Raw genomic sequence first — 17,546 nt, 5'->3', positions numbered from 1 at the left:
TATAAAGCTGGGAACTAATGTGTTATGTTGGTTTAAATTTTAGGAATAGAAAGCTCAATGACTTGGATTTTGCTTTTAAAAAAAGGTGCTGAGGGCTTCAATGAAATTTATTTAACAGGTAATGGGATCAATGGTGGTAATTAGTTTGAGAGCCCTCATATTAAAAAGATCGTTTTAAAAAGTGTGGGTTCTCTCTCTCTCTCTCTCTCTCTCTCTCTCTCTCTCTCTCTCTCTCTCTCTCTCTCTCTCTCCCTCCCCCCCTCTTTTTCTCTCTCTTGTTGTCTCTCGCTCATCTCCATTGGAGACCAAATATTGCAGTATTATAGTAAACTAACCACACGTCCAGTCTATATGAATACATTTTTCTCTTTAAAACCTGAACAAATCAAAATGAAAGACCATTACAGTAGGCAGCTTATGACAGTCTTGGAATCTGGAAAATCCATTTTGTTTCTTCAGCACTAAAGGTTACTTCCTCTGTGATAACAGACTGTGTGGTTCCAAACCAGAACTAGTGCTCTTAAGAACCCTGCAGCATCTGTATAGACTATAAGCAGGATATTATATTTTAAAATGGTGATCTCCTGATTCTAGGGCAAAAAAATGCTTTTGCACATCATGACAGTCCAAAAATATGCTTTTACATGTGTACTGTACTTGTCTTAAACACAGGTTGTTCATTATTTATCTTTATACAAAATTGTCTCCAGTTCAGGAAAGGATGTATGCATATTTACAGACTTCCCTTCAAATGTTACTTTCATATTTTTATTCAGGGAAAGTTCTCTGTATTCAGGGTTGCACTACACAGTTAGCTGTGAATCACTTGCATGTAGTTCACATCTTCATGATGGTTTTATCAGGTGTTCAAGATGGAAGGTTGTTGTTTTTTTGTTTTTTTGTAATAAGCAGCTTATAAAATGGCACTTGATCCAGAATATTCAGCATCAAAAAGCATGAGCTTAGGCTTTGGGTGAAAATGCTTTATCTGTTGAGTGTTGCACGTGACTAAATAGTAGGGCTGTAATAATACTTTGTATCCTATTGCATTATTTGAGACAAGACTGTTCGATTTTGATGCATTTTCCGAACAGTACATTCACCAGACTGCATATGAAAGTAATCTATACATTATAGAATAGCACATATATTACGTGAAGTGTAATAAACATTTAAACTTAATCAAGCCAACACTCCTGCTTCTGAAAAGTAACTTCCTCAATCAGCAGAGGCCATGGGGGTTTAAAAATAGCATGCTTTTCCTAAGCATGCTGTTTTTCATGAGCCACACTACCTGGCATGAATAACACACGCGTGCACACACACAACACACTCACACTCATTCTCTCTCCCAGCACTCCCAGCTTTTTCATTCTGGGATTAAAAGGGATCGCTGCCCAAAAAAGTGAAGAGTTCAGAAACATGTTTGAGCTATATACAACTGTGTGATTTTCACACCACAGCTAGATAACAGGTGAATGAAAAATAAAGCACCTCGTGCTTCAGACACACCCCTTTGCGTATTGTTACAACTCTACTGGATAAGCCATGGAAATATTTATTTATTTATTTACTTACTTACTTGTTTGTTTGTTTGTATGTTTATTGCAACAGTTAATTGTAAACAGATGTTAATGTGTTCATGAGATAATATGTAATATATATGCAGGATGTTTTACTTGACTTTTTGTTTTGTTGAATTTATAAAGTAATGGCAAATATTTTATTAGTTTGATTCTCTGTATGTAACTCTGTACAAGCGTCTGAGTAGTGCCTAGTCACATAGTAACATCTGAGGTCTAAATACTAATGTATTAACATGCACAATTTCAGTATTAACTCCTCACTACATGCTTGTAAGTCATCTTTGAATATGGACGTAAATTGCTACTGTCTTCAAACTAATTTTGTGGGGAAATCCATTTAATCGGGTGTTAAATCTGCTAAACGTTGTTTCACTATCCCCATTAACTGAATTAATGGCATAACCATTTTAGCATTAAAGCCATTAGCATGTGTGTAATATAAGTTGCATTGAGAGTAAACAGTTTTCTATTAAAATATGATATTTTAAGCGAACTGTCATTCTTTTATTATGGCTAGCTTGAGGTTCAGAATATTTTTATTGTATGTAGTGTTAGTTGTGAATGGGTACAAGTTCTGCTTACTCTGCTTTCTCAAACTCAATGCATTTGAAATAAGCACTGTCCTTTTCTTTCTCTTTTTTCTTCCTCTGTGTCTGCATATGTGTTTGTTCCTGTACACCCTTGCATTCCCATGGTATCTGTGTGTGTGTGTTTGTGAAGGAGAGGTCCGCAGCCTGCGGGGGGATGACATGCATGTGTCCAGGCTTTTAACAACGTTGAGGATTGTAAGACTAGTTGGCTGTCGTCCGCCAAGCCATGATGGACATTCTGGTAACTCGCCGCTCTCGCTCGCCTGCTGCTGCTTGGGGTTGTATGAGGTCTTTTCTTCAGTGGTTGTTTCCTCTTTTTGTTTAGTGGTGGTGGTTTTTGGGAATATCAGTATGACCTGGCAAGAGTGCTGTGTGTTATGCTGATGATGCACATACTGTACATATACATGCATGCATGACATCTATAATGTAGTTACATCAGTTTTAACACCCGTGAGTTTCTGTTGTATGCAGTGTTTCTATTATGATGTATACAAGAATATTTGGAGCATGCTTATATTCTGAAAAGTGCACTTTTCAGTCTCAAGTATATGACTGTTCATAGACGTTCAAGTCATAACGTACACTATATGGCCAAAAGTTTTTGGACACCCGACCCATATGTGGTTTTTTCAGACCATTCCAACTCCCCCCCCCCTGTTTTAATAACCTCCACTCTTCTGGGAAGGCTGAATTATGAAATTGCATTTCAAATTATCCCAAAGAGTTCAGAGGGTTTGAGGTCAGGGCTCTGTGCAGGCCACTTGATCTCTTCAACACCAGCCTTGTCAAACCATGTTCTCATGGACCTTGCTTTGTGCACAGAGGCATTGTCATGCAGGAACATAATTGGGCTAGACCCTTTACTTCCAGTGATTTAGCACTAAATGTAATGCTACACCATACACCTTCCAACTTTGTGGCAACAGCTTGGGGAAGGCTCACATATGGGTCTCATAATCAGGTGTCCACATACATTTGGCCCTATAGTTCACATTGCATGGACACTCATTTCTTCTGACTGCAAGTTACGCCTGACATTTTCTAAGTAACTATTTATTTAATAGTTAGTCATTTAGTACTTTTAGCATAGCCATAACAACACTTCTTGTGTACCTGTATATTTACAAATATTTGCATCACATCCCTATGAAGCATTGTAATACATCTGTAGTATTGTCAATGTCATGAACATGGGATTAGCATACTGTCTGCTGAAATCTCACATGCTAGAGTCTGCTGCCTATCACCTTTAGAGGTAGAGGCTATTTGAAGTCCTTTGATATATTCTGTTTGTTGCACATACTCCTACATATATAGTGGGCTATTCCTGCAGCTGGAATTCAAAGTTGAATTGTTCTGTAGGTACAGCCACAAGTGAGTGATAGAAATTTAAGGGTGTAGGTTGGGAGTGTGGGATAAGATGCGGAGTTAGTCACATGATTTATGTCTAGTCAGGCATGGCATCTGGATAAAGTTAGAGTAAAGCAAGTTTTAGATCTAAAAACAGCCAACCAGGCAGACATTCTTCATGTGCGTGTGTATGTGTGTGTAGACCTAAGTGAAGCCAGCAGACATCTCTTAAGCACTCTGCCAAGGCTGCATATCTTGCACTTATCTTGCATATCTCTATAGGCTGTCAAATATAGTTTTGTGTGTGTGTAAATGCAGATGGAAATTAAAGGTAAAATCAACATAAAGTCTCTTAATAAGGTGCTGGTGCACTACAAGTTGTGAGAACACTTTCAGTGAGTCTTGTCATAGATTCTCTTAGTCTGTACTGGAGGTATGAACACCTCCAGAAGATATTCCCACAGTGTTATGATTATTGCTCTACATTGAGTTAGGTTGAGTAGAAAATTTGCTGACTGTGCAGGCTGTAGCGTATGATTTACATCATTTTTATCCTTGTCAAATTATTCAGTGAGCCCTTGTTCCATGTGGATGAGGGTGGGGTCATCCTGGAAGAAACCATGCCCATCAGGATGGAAATGTAGTGGTGCCAGTGGCAAAAGCTTAGCCGTAGCGCTTTCTTGTTACTGCAATATGGGAGACACCTGAAAACTCCCTTTCATGGGCATTATGGTTTCAGGTTGTCCATCCATCCATCTCAGATTCTTATTAGCATGATATTTCAAGAACAAGTGGTTGAATGGTTGTAGGATTTAAATCGAATTATTATTGTAAGCAGCAGAAGAACTGATTAGATTTTGGAAATGATCCAAACAGGAGCATAGTTTTTCTTCAATACTTACTTCACATTTTGAAGTATATGTTCAGGGTAGTTCTGGCATACAGATTAGTAACAAGAAGGACTAGACTTGGTGGCGGAGGCATCCTTGTTGATAGCGTTGACATTGAGTTCAACTTGTTTAGATAAATTAGCTGTCAGACCAAGCATGAATAATATTCACCTGGTGGATAAAGATAATTTTCTGATGGTAAAAGATGTGAAAGCCACATTTCAGGTAGTGATTAAATCTGCTTTGTGACAACTTTATCTACGTGAACTTTGACTTGTGACAAGCTTTGGTCTTTTGAGCGCATAGAAAATTAGTGGGTAGGACCCTGAACAGTAAAAATAAAATAGAGATGGTGTTTATTATTAAGTACCACTCACCCCAGACATTTGCCTTGCTGTTCCCTTACTGTTGCTTGGGGGAGCGACTCATGCACTGTTATACACTAGGATCTTTTTAAGTTTCTGTTTTTTGTCTTTGCCTGCTGGGATTATTGCACCTCTGGAAATGTTCCCTTATGGGATAAAAGTGATGGCTTAGTATTGATTTGCACTGATGTCCCATGCAGGGTGTATTCCCTCCTGTTCCTGGGATAGGCTACAGATCCACCACAACCCTGACCAGGTTACTGAAGATGAATGAATTAATGATTTGTAGCGATTCTTTCCTCTAAGTGATCATGTGGGAGATTTGAACCGACATGTTAGACTGTGCTTTCCATCAGATAAAAAATGTTGTGTACTACACTAAGATTTTACTACATAGACTATACTATATATACAACTTGTGCAGAATGCTTGATGGATGTGAGAACTAAATACATAGTGTACTGTTTTATAGCATTATATTGTTCTCTCTCTCTCTCTCTCTCTCACTCTCTCTCTCTCTCACTGTCTCTCTCTTGCTCTTTCTCATGTTGCCCCCAGGGGAGATATGACTAGTCATAGTTTCTCATGACTAATGTCAGGTTATAGAAGTCAGTCTGGTTACTATGTTGGTACTTAGAACTGTTTCTTGTCTTTCTATAAAAGGACCGGCCAGCTGAGTTTGATTTCTAAAATAATTGTTCTTTCTTTAGAAAAATAATTGTCACAGTGAGTCTTAAATTTAAAATGATTCTTATTCTCTAATGAATTTCTGCTCTGTTGCCGATAGTAAGAGATGATCTTGTGCTTCTGTTTGTATACGTATATTTGAAAAGGGCATTTTCCACTGCCTTTCATCTTCTTGGTATTCGCCAAATTCTAGTGCAAGTTTTTTGTCGTGAAATGTAAAAATAAAATACCTTGAAAGCATACTGTTTGTCAGACCATCTGTCATAAAGTAGGATGTGGTTAACGTAAGCACTAGATGAGTTCCAGTGTTGTTCAAGCTCTTTTTTTTTTTTTTTTTACATGCATGCAGAACAGGTAATTACTGTTTTCTTGGGGGTGAGGCTGAGGGGCTCAAGGCCAACCTGAGATTTGCCTTTAGTTTGGCATTTCCAAATTTAGTGTGTTGCATTTCAATGTGATTTTCAAGTTGCATCATTTGGTTACCCTCTTTCTTTCACACTGTCAGAAATTCCAGATTGCCTCAGAACCTTTTGTGACTTAAACAAAATCAAGTTAAGGGTATGTGAATGTGAATTTGACTGAGTATGTGATTCATGAGAGACTGCATGTTAAAAGACTCTGAGTGTGATTTAAGTCTTGGAACACTTTAGTGTTCGGTGGAATTTTTCTCTGGTTGTCCATGTTGCTGAAAAATGGTTTTTAAAAAACCAAAACAAAAAAACTACTTGTTCTTTGTCCTGAATTCCATCTGGTTGGTTTTTACTTACCATTACTTTGTGTTGGCCATGTCTTTCAACTTGACAAGCTTAGTTTTGCAATATTGAGAAGAAATTACAAAATAAATGAATCTTTATGAATCTGGTTTGATCTGCTTAATCTGGTTTGGCGTTAGGACTGGGAAGAAGCCATATACTCATACGGGTTTTCAATAAAAGTACATACATTTGTAAAAATAATTTTAAAAAGTGTAATTATTTCCCACATCTGCTAAAACAAAAGACTATTTGTATTTATTTATATATAGCTCCCATTATAGGACATTATTAAAATTGAACCAATACTGTAATGTTGACTTAAAGCATTATGTGGTTTAAGTATAAATGTTGAAATGTTGCCTGTATAATAGTTTTTTTTTTTTTCTTTGGAGAAAAGATAGCAATTTAGTGTGAGAATAATGGTATATACACCATAACAAGGAATACTGGTATCAGTTTCTTACCACTGACACATGAAATTCACAGCACCCCATCCAGAATGAGAGAGAGAGTGATGTTTTTATAATCCTCCCACTCCCAGCTCTTTGTCTCCATGTGGCCCAAGAGCCCAATGCCTTCAGCATTTAGCCTCGCTTGCCAAATCAAATTTCAATTAATTTCACATGTTGATACTATATATAGTGCTTGTTGTGTTTTTTTTTGTTGTTGTTGTTTTACTGTTGCAATTGTTTGTGACCACTCGTGTGTGTGTGTGTGTGTGTGTGTGTGTGTGTGTGTGTGTGTGTGTGCCCATTCATATTTGTATATTTTGGTGTGGACTAAAATGTCCCCACAAGGATAGGATATCTGACAGTTTTAACTTTGTGGGGGACATTTGGCTGATCCCAACATGGGAAAACTTATTTTAAAAATAAGAGTCTAAAGGTTTCATTTTGGTTACCGAGGTTAAGGTTAGGGTTAGATTTTGGTGCAAGCACATTAATTAACTGCATTAAGAATTTTTTCAGTTAATTCAGTTAATAAGGTGTGTGTGTGTGTGTGTGTGTGTGTGTGTGTGTGTGTGTGTGTGTGTGTGTGTGTGTGTGTGTGTTATGAGGATTTGATGATACTGTGACTGTACTGTTTCTGTTGTATATTTATTACACTCTTTTGTATCTTTATTATACACTTAATTTCCGTCAGCTTCACTTTGAATTCACTGAAACAGATATATAATATACAGGCGATAGACAAATCATAAATTATTAGCTAGCCCAGCAGGCAAGTAAAAGTTTCAGTGTACTGCCCAGTTCTATGTTTTGGGTGAAACCTAACTAACAAGGCAAAAAAATGTGATGTAATAATGTACAGTGAGCTAGTGTGCTAATGAAGTGCATTAATGCAGGCTAAGGGATCCTCTTCTGAAGTCTTTGGAACAAAGTTTCTATTGTTGCACGTTGTGTTTGCACTCTCAACAAAAAGTCAGCAAGTTGTTGGTCATCATTTTGGCTGAGCTGGTGTTTCATTGTCCTCGCATCACATGTAAAAAGGTATGTGAGTCTGGCTGTTTATTTTCTCTCGACATGTTTAAGCACAAGGTGATCGCATGTAGTAAGCAGGACAGTTATATGATGGTTTTGCAGCATTTCGTAAGTGTTTCCACATACCTGCGTGTTCCTGATTCAGAAATGATTGTCTGTTAATTAAGCCGCATAGTAAAAATCGTGCTACTGTCAGCCACATCGAGCAAGACATGTATCGCTGCAGCCTGAATCCAGCTCCAAATAAGTGGTACAACTCCAATTATACGGGGCTAACATGCATTAGCACATCTCGGCAGAGAATGATTCTACCTTCTCTAACCCTAATACTAAGCCATCCCATATGCAGCCCATTTGGAGCCTGCAGAGATACATAATTTGATTGGAGTCGCATCACTGTGAAGTGGATAAAAATAACATATCAAATGAAAAACTTTGCAAAATTTAATAGGGATTTTTCTTCTTCTGGGCAACTACAACTAAAAAAAATCAAATAATCAAATAATGTTTCTATAATGTATCATCACAGAGGCTCATTTCGAGTCTTCATATTGTAATCAACTGTTAGCAGTACCATTCTGTGTTGGCACAAATGATGAGGCACATTGTGCTGTTGTGAGAGGTTCCTGCTTTCATGTTGCAGCTCTGTGTATAAGGAAACAAATATACAGTCAGATCCATAAGTATTTGAACAGCGACACAATTTTTGTAATTTTGCCTCTGTACACCACCACAATGGATTTGAAATGAAGCAATCAATATGTGATTGAAGTGTAGACTTCTGAGCATAGAGTTCTATACACTTCATAATTCATATAGCTACTTCTGTCAGCAGTCACATCATCAATAAACACCAAAAACCTTGTTCCATTATGCTCATGCCATAACTCTTTCTCCACATGTTTGACAGATAATATGGTATGCTTTGGATCATGAGCCCTTCCTTTCCTTCATATTCTTCTTTTAAAGTTAATTTTGCATTTAAAAAAAAAAAAAAAAATTGTAAGAGTTTTTTTTAGCAAGTCTAATCTGGCCTTTCTGTTCTTAAGTGTTACCAGTGGTTTGCGACTTGAGATAAACTGTCTGTATTTACATTCATGAAGGCATCTCTTGATTGTTGACTTTGATAATGATACGCCTACCGCCTCCAGAGTGTTCTTGACTTGGCTAGATGATGGAAATAATTCTGCACTCATCCACTTTAGTTGTATTTCGTGGTCTTTCAGGCCTTTTGGTGTTGCTGAGCTCTCCTTTGCATTCCCTCTTTTTAAGAATGTACAAAATTGTTGATTTGGCCACTCCTGAAGGTTCTGCGATCTCTTTGATAGCTGTGGGGGGTTTTTTCAGCCAAATGATGACCTCCTTCACTTGCATCGACACATACCTCTTTGGACTACATATTGAGAGTTCACATGAACAGCTACCAATTGCGTATTCAACACTTGGAATCAACTCCAGGCCTTTTATCTCCTTAATTTGTTATGAAATAAGGAGGAAACAGGCCACACAGGCCACCAATTACTTTTGAGCCTGTGAAAATGGAGGGACTCTGTAAAAGGTGGCTGTAATTCCTAAATGGTTAATGCAATATTTTTGTTAAACCCTTTGAATTAAAGTTGAAAGTCTACTCTTCAATCACATTTTGATTGCTTCATTTCAAATCCATTGTGGTGGTATACAGAGGCAAAATTACAAAAATTGTGTCACTGTCCAAATACTTATGGACCCGACTGTAAAAACATCCAAGAGATGCTTGTGATGATGGCTAGAATAAGATCAAGATCGCCATGGGATATCAAGGAAAGAATTCATGTTCTTTTTGGGTTCCAGAAATGTTTTCAGATATGCCATAATTAAATAAATTCACACCCTCAAGTGCCAACACTCTGTCTCACACTCAGAGGTGAATAATGGCTGAGTTGCGGAGTAGAAAAAATAGAGTAAAAAAGGGGATGAGAAGGCAAGTAGTGAACAAGTGGAAGCCGTCACGTCAAAAGGGGGCAGAGACCCCCAGAGTTCACTACTGAGAACCTCATGTGGAGCAAATTTAATAAAACTGTATTAGTGTATTTGTTTACTCTGCACATGCTCATACCCATATAAGGTGAAATGGCTATGTCAGCTGAAAAAATTGCATAACACTTACTTCACATTACATCCCAGAACTTGCTGTTTTTATTGGTATTCTCATACCCGCATGGTCCTGAACCTTTTACCCCCTACAATCTCCAACTCCTGGCCTGTGCTGTAAGAAGAGGGACTCTAGGGTTGGGTAAGACAGGAAGTCAGCACATCACACTGGCATGATGCACTAAGGGACTCTGCACTTCCCCCTTTCATTTTGACTCCATTAGTGGATTCACCACAGATAATAAAATTATAATAATCATGATTATTTATGCACAAAAAACCTAAAAGTGATAAAGGGCAAAAGCTGCAGTGATGTTTCTTTAACTATTTAACATTTTTAGACACAAACTTTGTGGCGCAGAATGTAAACCAGCCATTCATAGAAGTAATGATTCTGTTTTCTAGCATTTCTTAAAATTTCACAAAACTTACACAAAAGTTAAAGGCTGTCCAAACAATCTGGAAGATTTTTGTACAAAAAAGTTGCATTGAGGATGTGTCTTTATGTAGCCTGTGTGCTTATCATTTGCTCTGGTCTGCAGAGTGGCATAAAGAGGAAGAGACAACGCTGACTCACGAGGTTTCACACACGCCCTTTTGTCACTTACAACATCGGGCCAGTTACAACACTTCCCTTCTCTGCCTGTTTCTTGCTTGCTCTGGTGTGGACAGTACAGAGGCCAAATCTCTGTAACTCAGGATTTAACCTTGTCCATACCACACAGGTTTGATCAGCCTGTATTCATTATGTTTTATTGCATCATGTGTGTTTCTCCCATCTCTGTGTGAGTGATTGTTTATACTGGGATTCACTTACATGGGCGTCAGACCATTGGATACAAGTTGTGAATAATTCTGGAATGATGCATTCTATTAAAAATGTTGAAAACTTTGCCATGTGCACATGCTTGGGTGCTTAGAGAGAGAGAAAAAACAGTTTTATAATTGTGGTTCTAAGAGAGGCAGAGGTTTCATTTCAGCTTTAGATTGAGGCATACTTATGTATACTTCTGTGTTGAAGCATGTTTTTGCGTGTCTGTGAGGCAACACCGAGAGGGGGTTTATGAGTAAGCATAGCAGGCAGACATTCTGACACACTCATATGCCGTCCTGCGCTCTGTGATTGGTTTGTGGGGACGTGTGTTCGGTTATATGATATTCTGTATCACATTCTGTCTGACTATTCACAACTCAACATCATGTCTGTTATGTTTCACTTGATTAGCTTTATTAACGGTAACATTACCTTTTACGTAAAACGGGCCACTGACCTTAGGAGTGAAATTTACAAGCCATGGCCTCCACATCAGTAGTCTCTGTAGTCTTGTAGTCATTTAATATAGACGTAAAAGCTTGTGGCATGGTGTGAGACATACTGACATTGACGTAAGCTTTTCCCTTGTTAGCAAATGAGAAATACAGGTATAAGTATGCAGAGAACAAATGCTCCAAATACAACCCAGATAGGCTATGAAGGATTTATTCTGTTTTGAGGAGATCACAGAGTACATCTGAGTATTTCTCTGAGGTTGTCACTATGCTTTCGGGTGTTATAGGCTAGGGGGAGATGTGTGCTGACTTGGTGATGTAGGCAAAGTGAAAATGTCTTGTGTGCAAATCCTTGAGGGTGCATGAATGAAAGAAAATGGTCATTACTGATCTATTCTGATCCATTCAGTGGCTCTCATTTGAAAAATACACCTGTCAGTCCTAAACAGTGACTGACTGAATGTTAATGGGTCTGTGCTAGATGAGAAACTTGCTAAATGTGGTAGATATAACTGATAAATTACTTCAGTACATTTTAATCTAGACCCATCTTACAGTTTACAGCACCTCCTGGCTTACAGCGACTTACATTCTCGCATGTACTCAGTTCACCTCGGAAAAACGGAGCTGCATGTTCAGCTGAGGTGGCTGACTGTAAGCTAATTCCTGCTTGACCTCCATGCATGAGAATAAAAAAAGGTGTGACAGAAACTATACTGGCCTCTTAATTGCACCTGTAGTAGTCTGAAAGTTATAGGATTTTTACTGGGCATCTGGAATAGGAGAGGACAGTTCACTCCGCTAAACATTTACTCCATACCCAAATGTACCCTGTCTCCTTCCAAACTTAGGTCTATGGGTTTTAAATACTTGTATTTAAATAAGCATATTTAGACTAAATATGCATATCTTTATCCATACAAGTGTGTGACTTTGTGTTTAGGGGGCACTATGTTCTCAGTGAGGTCAAACAAGGTCAAATGAAGTCTCTTCCATGGTTCATTATAAGCAAAGTATCGTCATTATTGGCTTTTTTCCTATCTCTATGTCTTGATTTTTTCTGTGCTGCATAATTTCCTCGATTTCGTGTGTGTCTTGATGTGTGTGTGTGTGTGTGTGTGTGTGTGTGTGTGTGTGTGTGCGCACAAGCACATGTCTCTGAGCCTCCACTTCTGGGGATCTCCACTTCCGTGAGTGGTGGAAAAACTTCCACTTTTATAAATGTGTGACTAATTTTGTGTGTAGCAGAGCTTCATGTTTGGTGCAGGGACTGTCTTAAGAGAACCTCCAATAGCATGAGTACACTGGACCTGTCTAGCTCAGTGTATCTGCGTCTATTCCTGAAGCACCACATCATGCATTTCTCTCATTTTGGAAATCCAAGGTGATTGTTATTATATTCCTCAGTTAAGTGCTCATAAAAGAACTTCAGAAGAGCTGGTGGGAACATGCATCAAACTTGACTAGAGTTGTCTGTTGTTGGGCCTTTACAACAATGTAATTCCTGTAATTGTTTTGTTTTGTTTTGCTCCAACAAATATTCCAACATCATGTTGTAAGGTTCTGGATATTTAGCACATTTATATACATGATAGATTTTGTTAAATTGTGTTTCCCTCTAACTGTAAGGGAATTAGATGCAACCCCCACTCTGAGTTTGCTGGTAGTTAGACACTGATCTGGTCCTGTTAGGTACTAATGATCTAAGACTGCAAGAATGGAAGACTAATCACACAGATTACTTCTCAAATAAGTGCTTAATTGGTTAAAACCCTTGGGTGAGAATCATATTGCTATTTAAACATATAGCATCAAGAGAAAAGCCCCAGTCAGCTGCAATGTGCCTCTCTCTCTCTCTCTCTCTCTTTCTCTCTCTCTCTCTCTCTCTCTCTCTCTCTCTCGCTTTCTTTTTTCTGCTCCTCTTTTGGGTCAAGTGATGCAGCAGTTATGGTTGCCAGGACTTGACCAGATCCCTCCTAATAGGATTTTGGAGGAAGGTTTAATAAGATGAGATAAGATGAGAAGCGGTGCAGCAGCGAATATGGCTCCACACAAGCAGGTTAGATAGTGAGAGAAACACTCTCTCATACACACACCCTTTGGTTTTTTGCTCACAGTTTTTTTTTTGTTTGTTTTTTGTTTTAGCACTGTCAATCTGAAACTGTGAAAAATCTTGTGCACACACAATCACACTATCATTTGGATTTGAGAGAGTTTGATAATATGTGTAGGAGGGCTGCAACTAATTATTCTTTTGAAAATTCTGAATTATTTTAAAACATATAGTAAGTACAACAACAACAAATTTTTAACTACAATATTACTGATATTTATCAGACAAACTGTTAAGGCATGGGAATATTAGTGCTCACAGTGTTATGTTTACCATTTTTTTCAAATCAGATACCCAAACTAACATAAGGTTGTGGTTTTCCATAGAAGTTTTGTCACTGGTTCAAACACACGAATGCTAATTCATTTTACTTGCTGTGATTGCATGAAGTGAATAGTTTTCAGTATGTAGAATCAACTCCAAAGCTTTGGGGCTGATTCTTAATTTGCAGTGCCTGGAATCAGGGAATCGAGTCTTTCTGGATCAACTCCCAGCAACTTCAATGTGAACTGAACGAAGTTCAAATAATCAAAGACTTAATGACTAGACACACAACCTATAAATTGTTATGCATATCGTGTATTGTAGATCTGACTTAGTGAATTGTGATATGAAATCTATATTTGTCGTATCACTGACCGCTATTACTGGGTTAAAAAAATAGTTTAACTAGTAACAAGGTAATTGATTCAAATAGTTTCACTACTGGTGGTTATGTTACTGCCCAAAACATTGCATAATGAACATTCTGATCCACATAAATGCATTATTAATACAAGCCATTAATTATGAAGAAAACATGCCATGTAAATGAGTTTGTGTTTTAAAATGAGAAAGTGCTCATCTCATAGAGTTCATTCATTCCAGACCAGGTTCTGTAAATTTCAACGAATTAAGTTGTTATACAAACTACACAAAGTAGCAAAAGATATTCTTTTCTAATTAGGAACAATCGATAAATATTACCATAATTTTGCAATGCAGTTAGACAATGCGATAAGAAATACCATTCCAGTCACTATTCCACAGTAAAATGTTCCCATACTTTGGAGGACTTTGGCTTTACTGTTTTCTCTGTTGCAGTTGCACTTTCCATCAAACATAGCTCCACAGTGTGCTTCATAGCATACAGTTAATAAATTATGAATATTTTTGTCATCTATTTTTATTATTGAATGATGGTGAGATATCACGTTGGGTTTTTTATGCATCGTGCATAAATAGAGCTTTAAAAATGAAATTGATTGTCAGGGCTGAAAAAAGACAAATGTTGTCCTTACAGTCACTGCATGGTGTCGAACAAAATCATACAAATCTTGCTGTCCGCTGAACCAAGATTCTCCAGAGGGAAATTCACTAGGAGTAAGTGGAAACCACCAGGGACAAACAAGATGATTTTTCTTCTATTTACTTTAACAATGTGTGTGAAGTGCACAGTGTGTTCTCATGCCTCAACTACATTTAACCCTCCTGTCCCACACACACACACACACACACACACACACACACACACACACACACTTAACTCTCCTCTTGACGTAGATTAAACAGACACTCACACCTACTAACCCTGTAGAAGAAAATAGACTCAGCAATAAGTAGAAACAAAAGAAGAACAGACAGGAGGGATACAGGGCTGCCAAGAGCTAAAAATATCCTGAGTTACTGTCCGCTGGCTGAAACTACATTATGTCATGCTGAAAAGCAGGGAAAGAGGGAAGGCCAGAAACAGAAATTTGGAAAGGAAAGAGCTTGCTCCTTTTGTAAACATTCAAACACACATCTTTTTGCTAATTAAGAACATTGTCATTCAGAAGAATATTAAGAAGGTCTACATTCACCATGTCTGCCTTTAGAGACATTTTTAACCCATCATAAACTGAAGTTGCATCATATGCACTCTTGAAGAGGAAACCTACAATTCCTACTTAATGCAGGTCTTCTTCTGAGGAAGAGTAGGAGAATCAGGAGGAGAGGTGGTTCTCTGTTTAACACTCTGCTCGCAGTTATGATCAGAATCTGTAGCTATTTGCATATATGTTATTTATTTAACAGACACTTTTATCCATACTGACTTACTGGAAGATTTTATTTTAGTAGTAGTGAGAGTCTCAACTGAAAAAAGGGTTGGAGCAAGTGAATACTTAGGAAGGCTGTTAACATTAATCGTATTATAATCATATTGTAATCATATATTTTATATATAATCATAATATTTTAAACTATGAATGACAATAAGTCAAAGAATACTTGCAGTAGTATTTATAATACACAGGAATAGAAATGATAGTAGTCATTCATATAAACATGAACAATAAGATACTAGATTTCACACACAGACACTAGATCTCACACACACACACACAAAAAGAAGACAGTAGATCTCGCACACAAAAACACTGAATTCTGAATTGCTTGTTGGAAAACTTTATTATGAGTGTAAAGACCTTCAGGAAGTTCTTCAGGATACACTAAAGTGTTATCACATTTTAAAAGCTGAGTGCGACCCTGTTGTAGTGGTGATATCCCCAGTAGCAGTAAAGAGTGGTGGCTATCACATGGTATATTCCTGAGCAGTTATTGTATGCCCAATTGTAAGCTGTTCGTCAATCTCCTAGATATGTAGTGCTTCTCTTGGGTACTCCACAGGATAAATGTCTACTTCCTTCCACCCTCACACAAACTTCCCCTTGCTGTTTCAGCTCACGGCTGTGCAGTCTTGCAAAGGAAAATGATAGTGTGTGTATTGTCCTCAGCTACAGAGGGTTGTTGTTACAATTTAAGGCTTGTTGGTTTGGCCAGAGACTCCATTATGAGATCCTTTTACTGTAACAAGGCAGTGTGTGTGTGTGTGTGTGTTTGGGTCTATAGAGATCCTCCATTCATCTAAATATGCCTCTATACTCTCATCAGGTCATTAAGCAACAAAGCACTTTTGTTTTAACACTCCCTAGTTCCCTTTCGCTTGCTTACTTGCACACAGACACATGCACACATGCGACATGTCTTCTGTGTGTGTAGCTGTGGCTGTCATGCTACTCTGATGATATTAGTGATGGTCAGTGGACAGAGGCATAGGGCCTCTCTATTTGTATTTACATGTATTTGTAAATGTATTTAGAAAATAATTATGGCTGAGCCTTTTTGGAAAATTAAAAATAAGACCAGAGCTGAGAACACTTGTGCAATGAGAGTGTGGATGCATTTTTAGGGCCTGTTTACCCTAGATCTGAGATGTAATTAAGCAGCATTCTACACAAAAAATCCTTTACATGATACATATATTGTAGAGGATTTTTTGTGCAGAATGCTGCATAATTACAAAACTGGAATGCAAGTCTAAATGTGCAATATATGTGCCCGCAGGCAAATTGCACTTCTCTCCCACGTGCAGTATCCATTGCACAAAAGTGAGAAATCTGTAGAAAAAAAGGTGGAGAAAAGAGAATTGGGGCTGATTTTACATATTCTGTTCAATGTACTAAACTTTGGGTAATTAGCAGTGGCCAGTTTTGCATGTAATTTTGTTCACTTTTCAAAGCCACATGTAAAATAAAGGTATACGTGTTTTGCCTAGAGCTGTGTAGGCAGTATTTATCTTCAAAATTGGACTACTTTTAAACTGCTGGCACAGATATATATGTATGTGTGTGTGTGTGTGTGTGTGTGTGTGTGTGTATTATAGATGCACCGAAACTAAATTTCTCAGCTAATACCAATAACCGATTGTTCAGAGTGATATCAGCCGATACCGATACGCCTTCTTTTAAATTAATAATAATTAATTCCACAATTCTGAACAAAATGCAAATGAAAACTTTATTCTCTCCATTTCAACAAGTTGTTTCACAGTAACTGGTCTCCTAAACAGAAAACACATTACTCAAATTTACATTAACACATTAACTAAATTCTGAAGATTAAAGTAAGATTTCTTAACTTATTGAATGTTATTAATTCCTATTAACTTTGACTGAATTCTAAAAAGCTCCTGTTAGTCTCACATTCACTCACCACAAACAAAAACATTTCTACTTCATCATTGACATAAAACTGGTAATATATAATATTAACTTTTTTATATATTAACACTAACTGGATATGAAATACACTACTTTACAAATATATTTTTCTGTGCAATATATACTTTTTTGTCAACTCATCTTGATTTAAATCTTTCTTCAGTGTACTGGCCCTTTAATTCAGCTCGAGAAGTTTTGTCATCATTCCACACAAGAGACATCATCTTTACACACAGCACAAAATCGATGTGTTTTCCCGCCCTCTTTTGCTTGACAGGCCCTGATCATTGGCTGTTTTTAAACTA

General features: G+C 37.6%; 1 protein-coding gene across 9 annotated transcripts in view; it reads left to right on the top strand.

Moving 5' to 3' along the window:
• The window catches only part of rgs19 (regulator of G protein signaling 19), a 52,300-nt gene that overhangs the window by 9,774 nt on the left and 24,980 nt on the right, over positions 1–17,546 (top strand). For 2 of the 9 annotated variants that reach the window (XM_053686094.1, XM_053686095.1), the window contains exon 2: positions 2,307–2,417. The exons of 4 other annotated variants lie outside the window; for them this stretch is intronic. In XM_053686094.1, coding sequence (XP_053542069.1) covers positions 2,403–2,417 — 15 coding nt within the window. In that variant the 5' untranslated portion in view covers positions 2,307–2,402. Of the gene's footprint in view, positions 1–2,306; positions 2,418–13,040; positions 13,166–17,546 lie in introns of those variants that run through there. 3 more of the 9 variants (XM_053686092.1, XM_053686097.1, XM_053686093.1) reach the window with 2 other exon arrangements.

This window comes from Ictalurus punctatus, chromosome 15 (genome assembly GCF_001660625.3).
Source record: "Ictalurus punctatus breed USDA103 chromosome 15, Coco_2.0, whole genome shotgun sequence".
In the NCBI taxonomy this organism is placed as follows: domain Eukaryota; kingdom Metazoa; phylum Chordata; class Actinopteri; order Siluriformes; family Ictaluridae; genus Ictalurus; species Ictalurus punctatus.
Note: the sequence above shows the minus strand (reverse complement) of the source record. Positions and strands in the feature narration are given on the sequence as shown.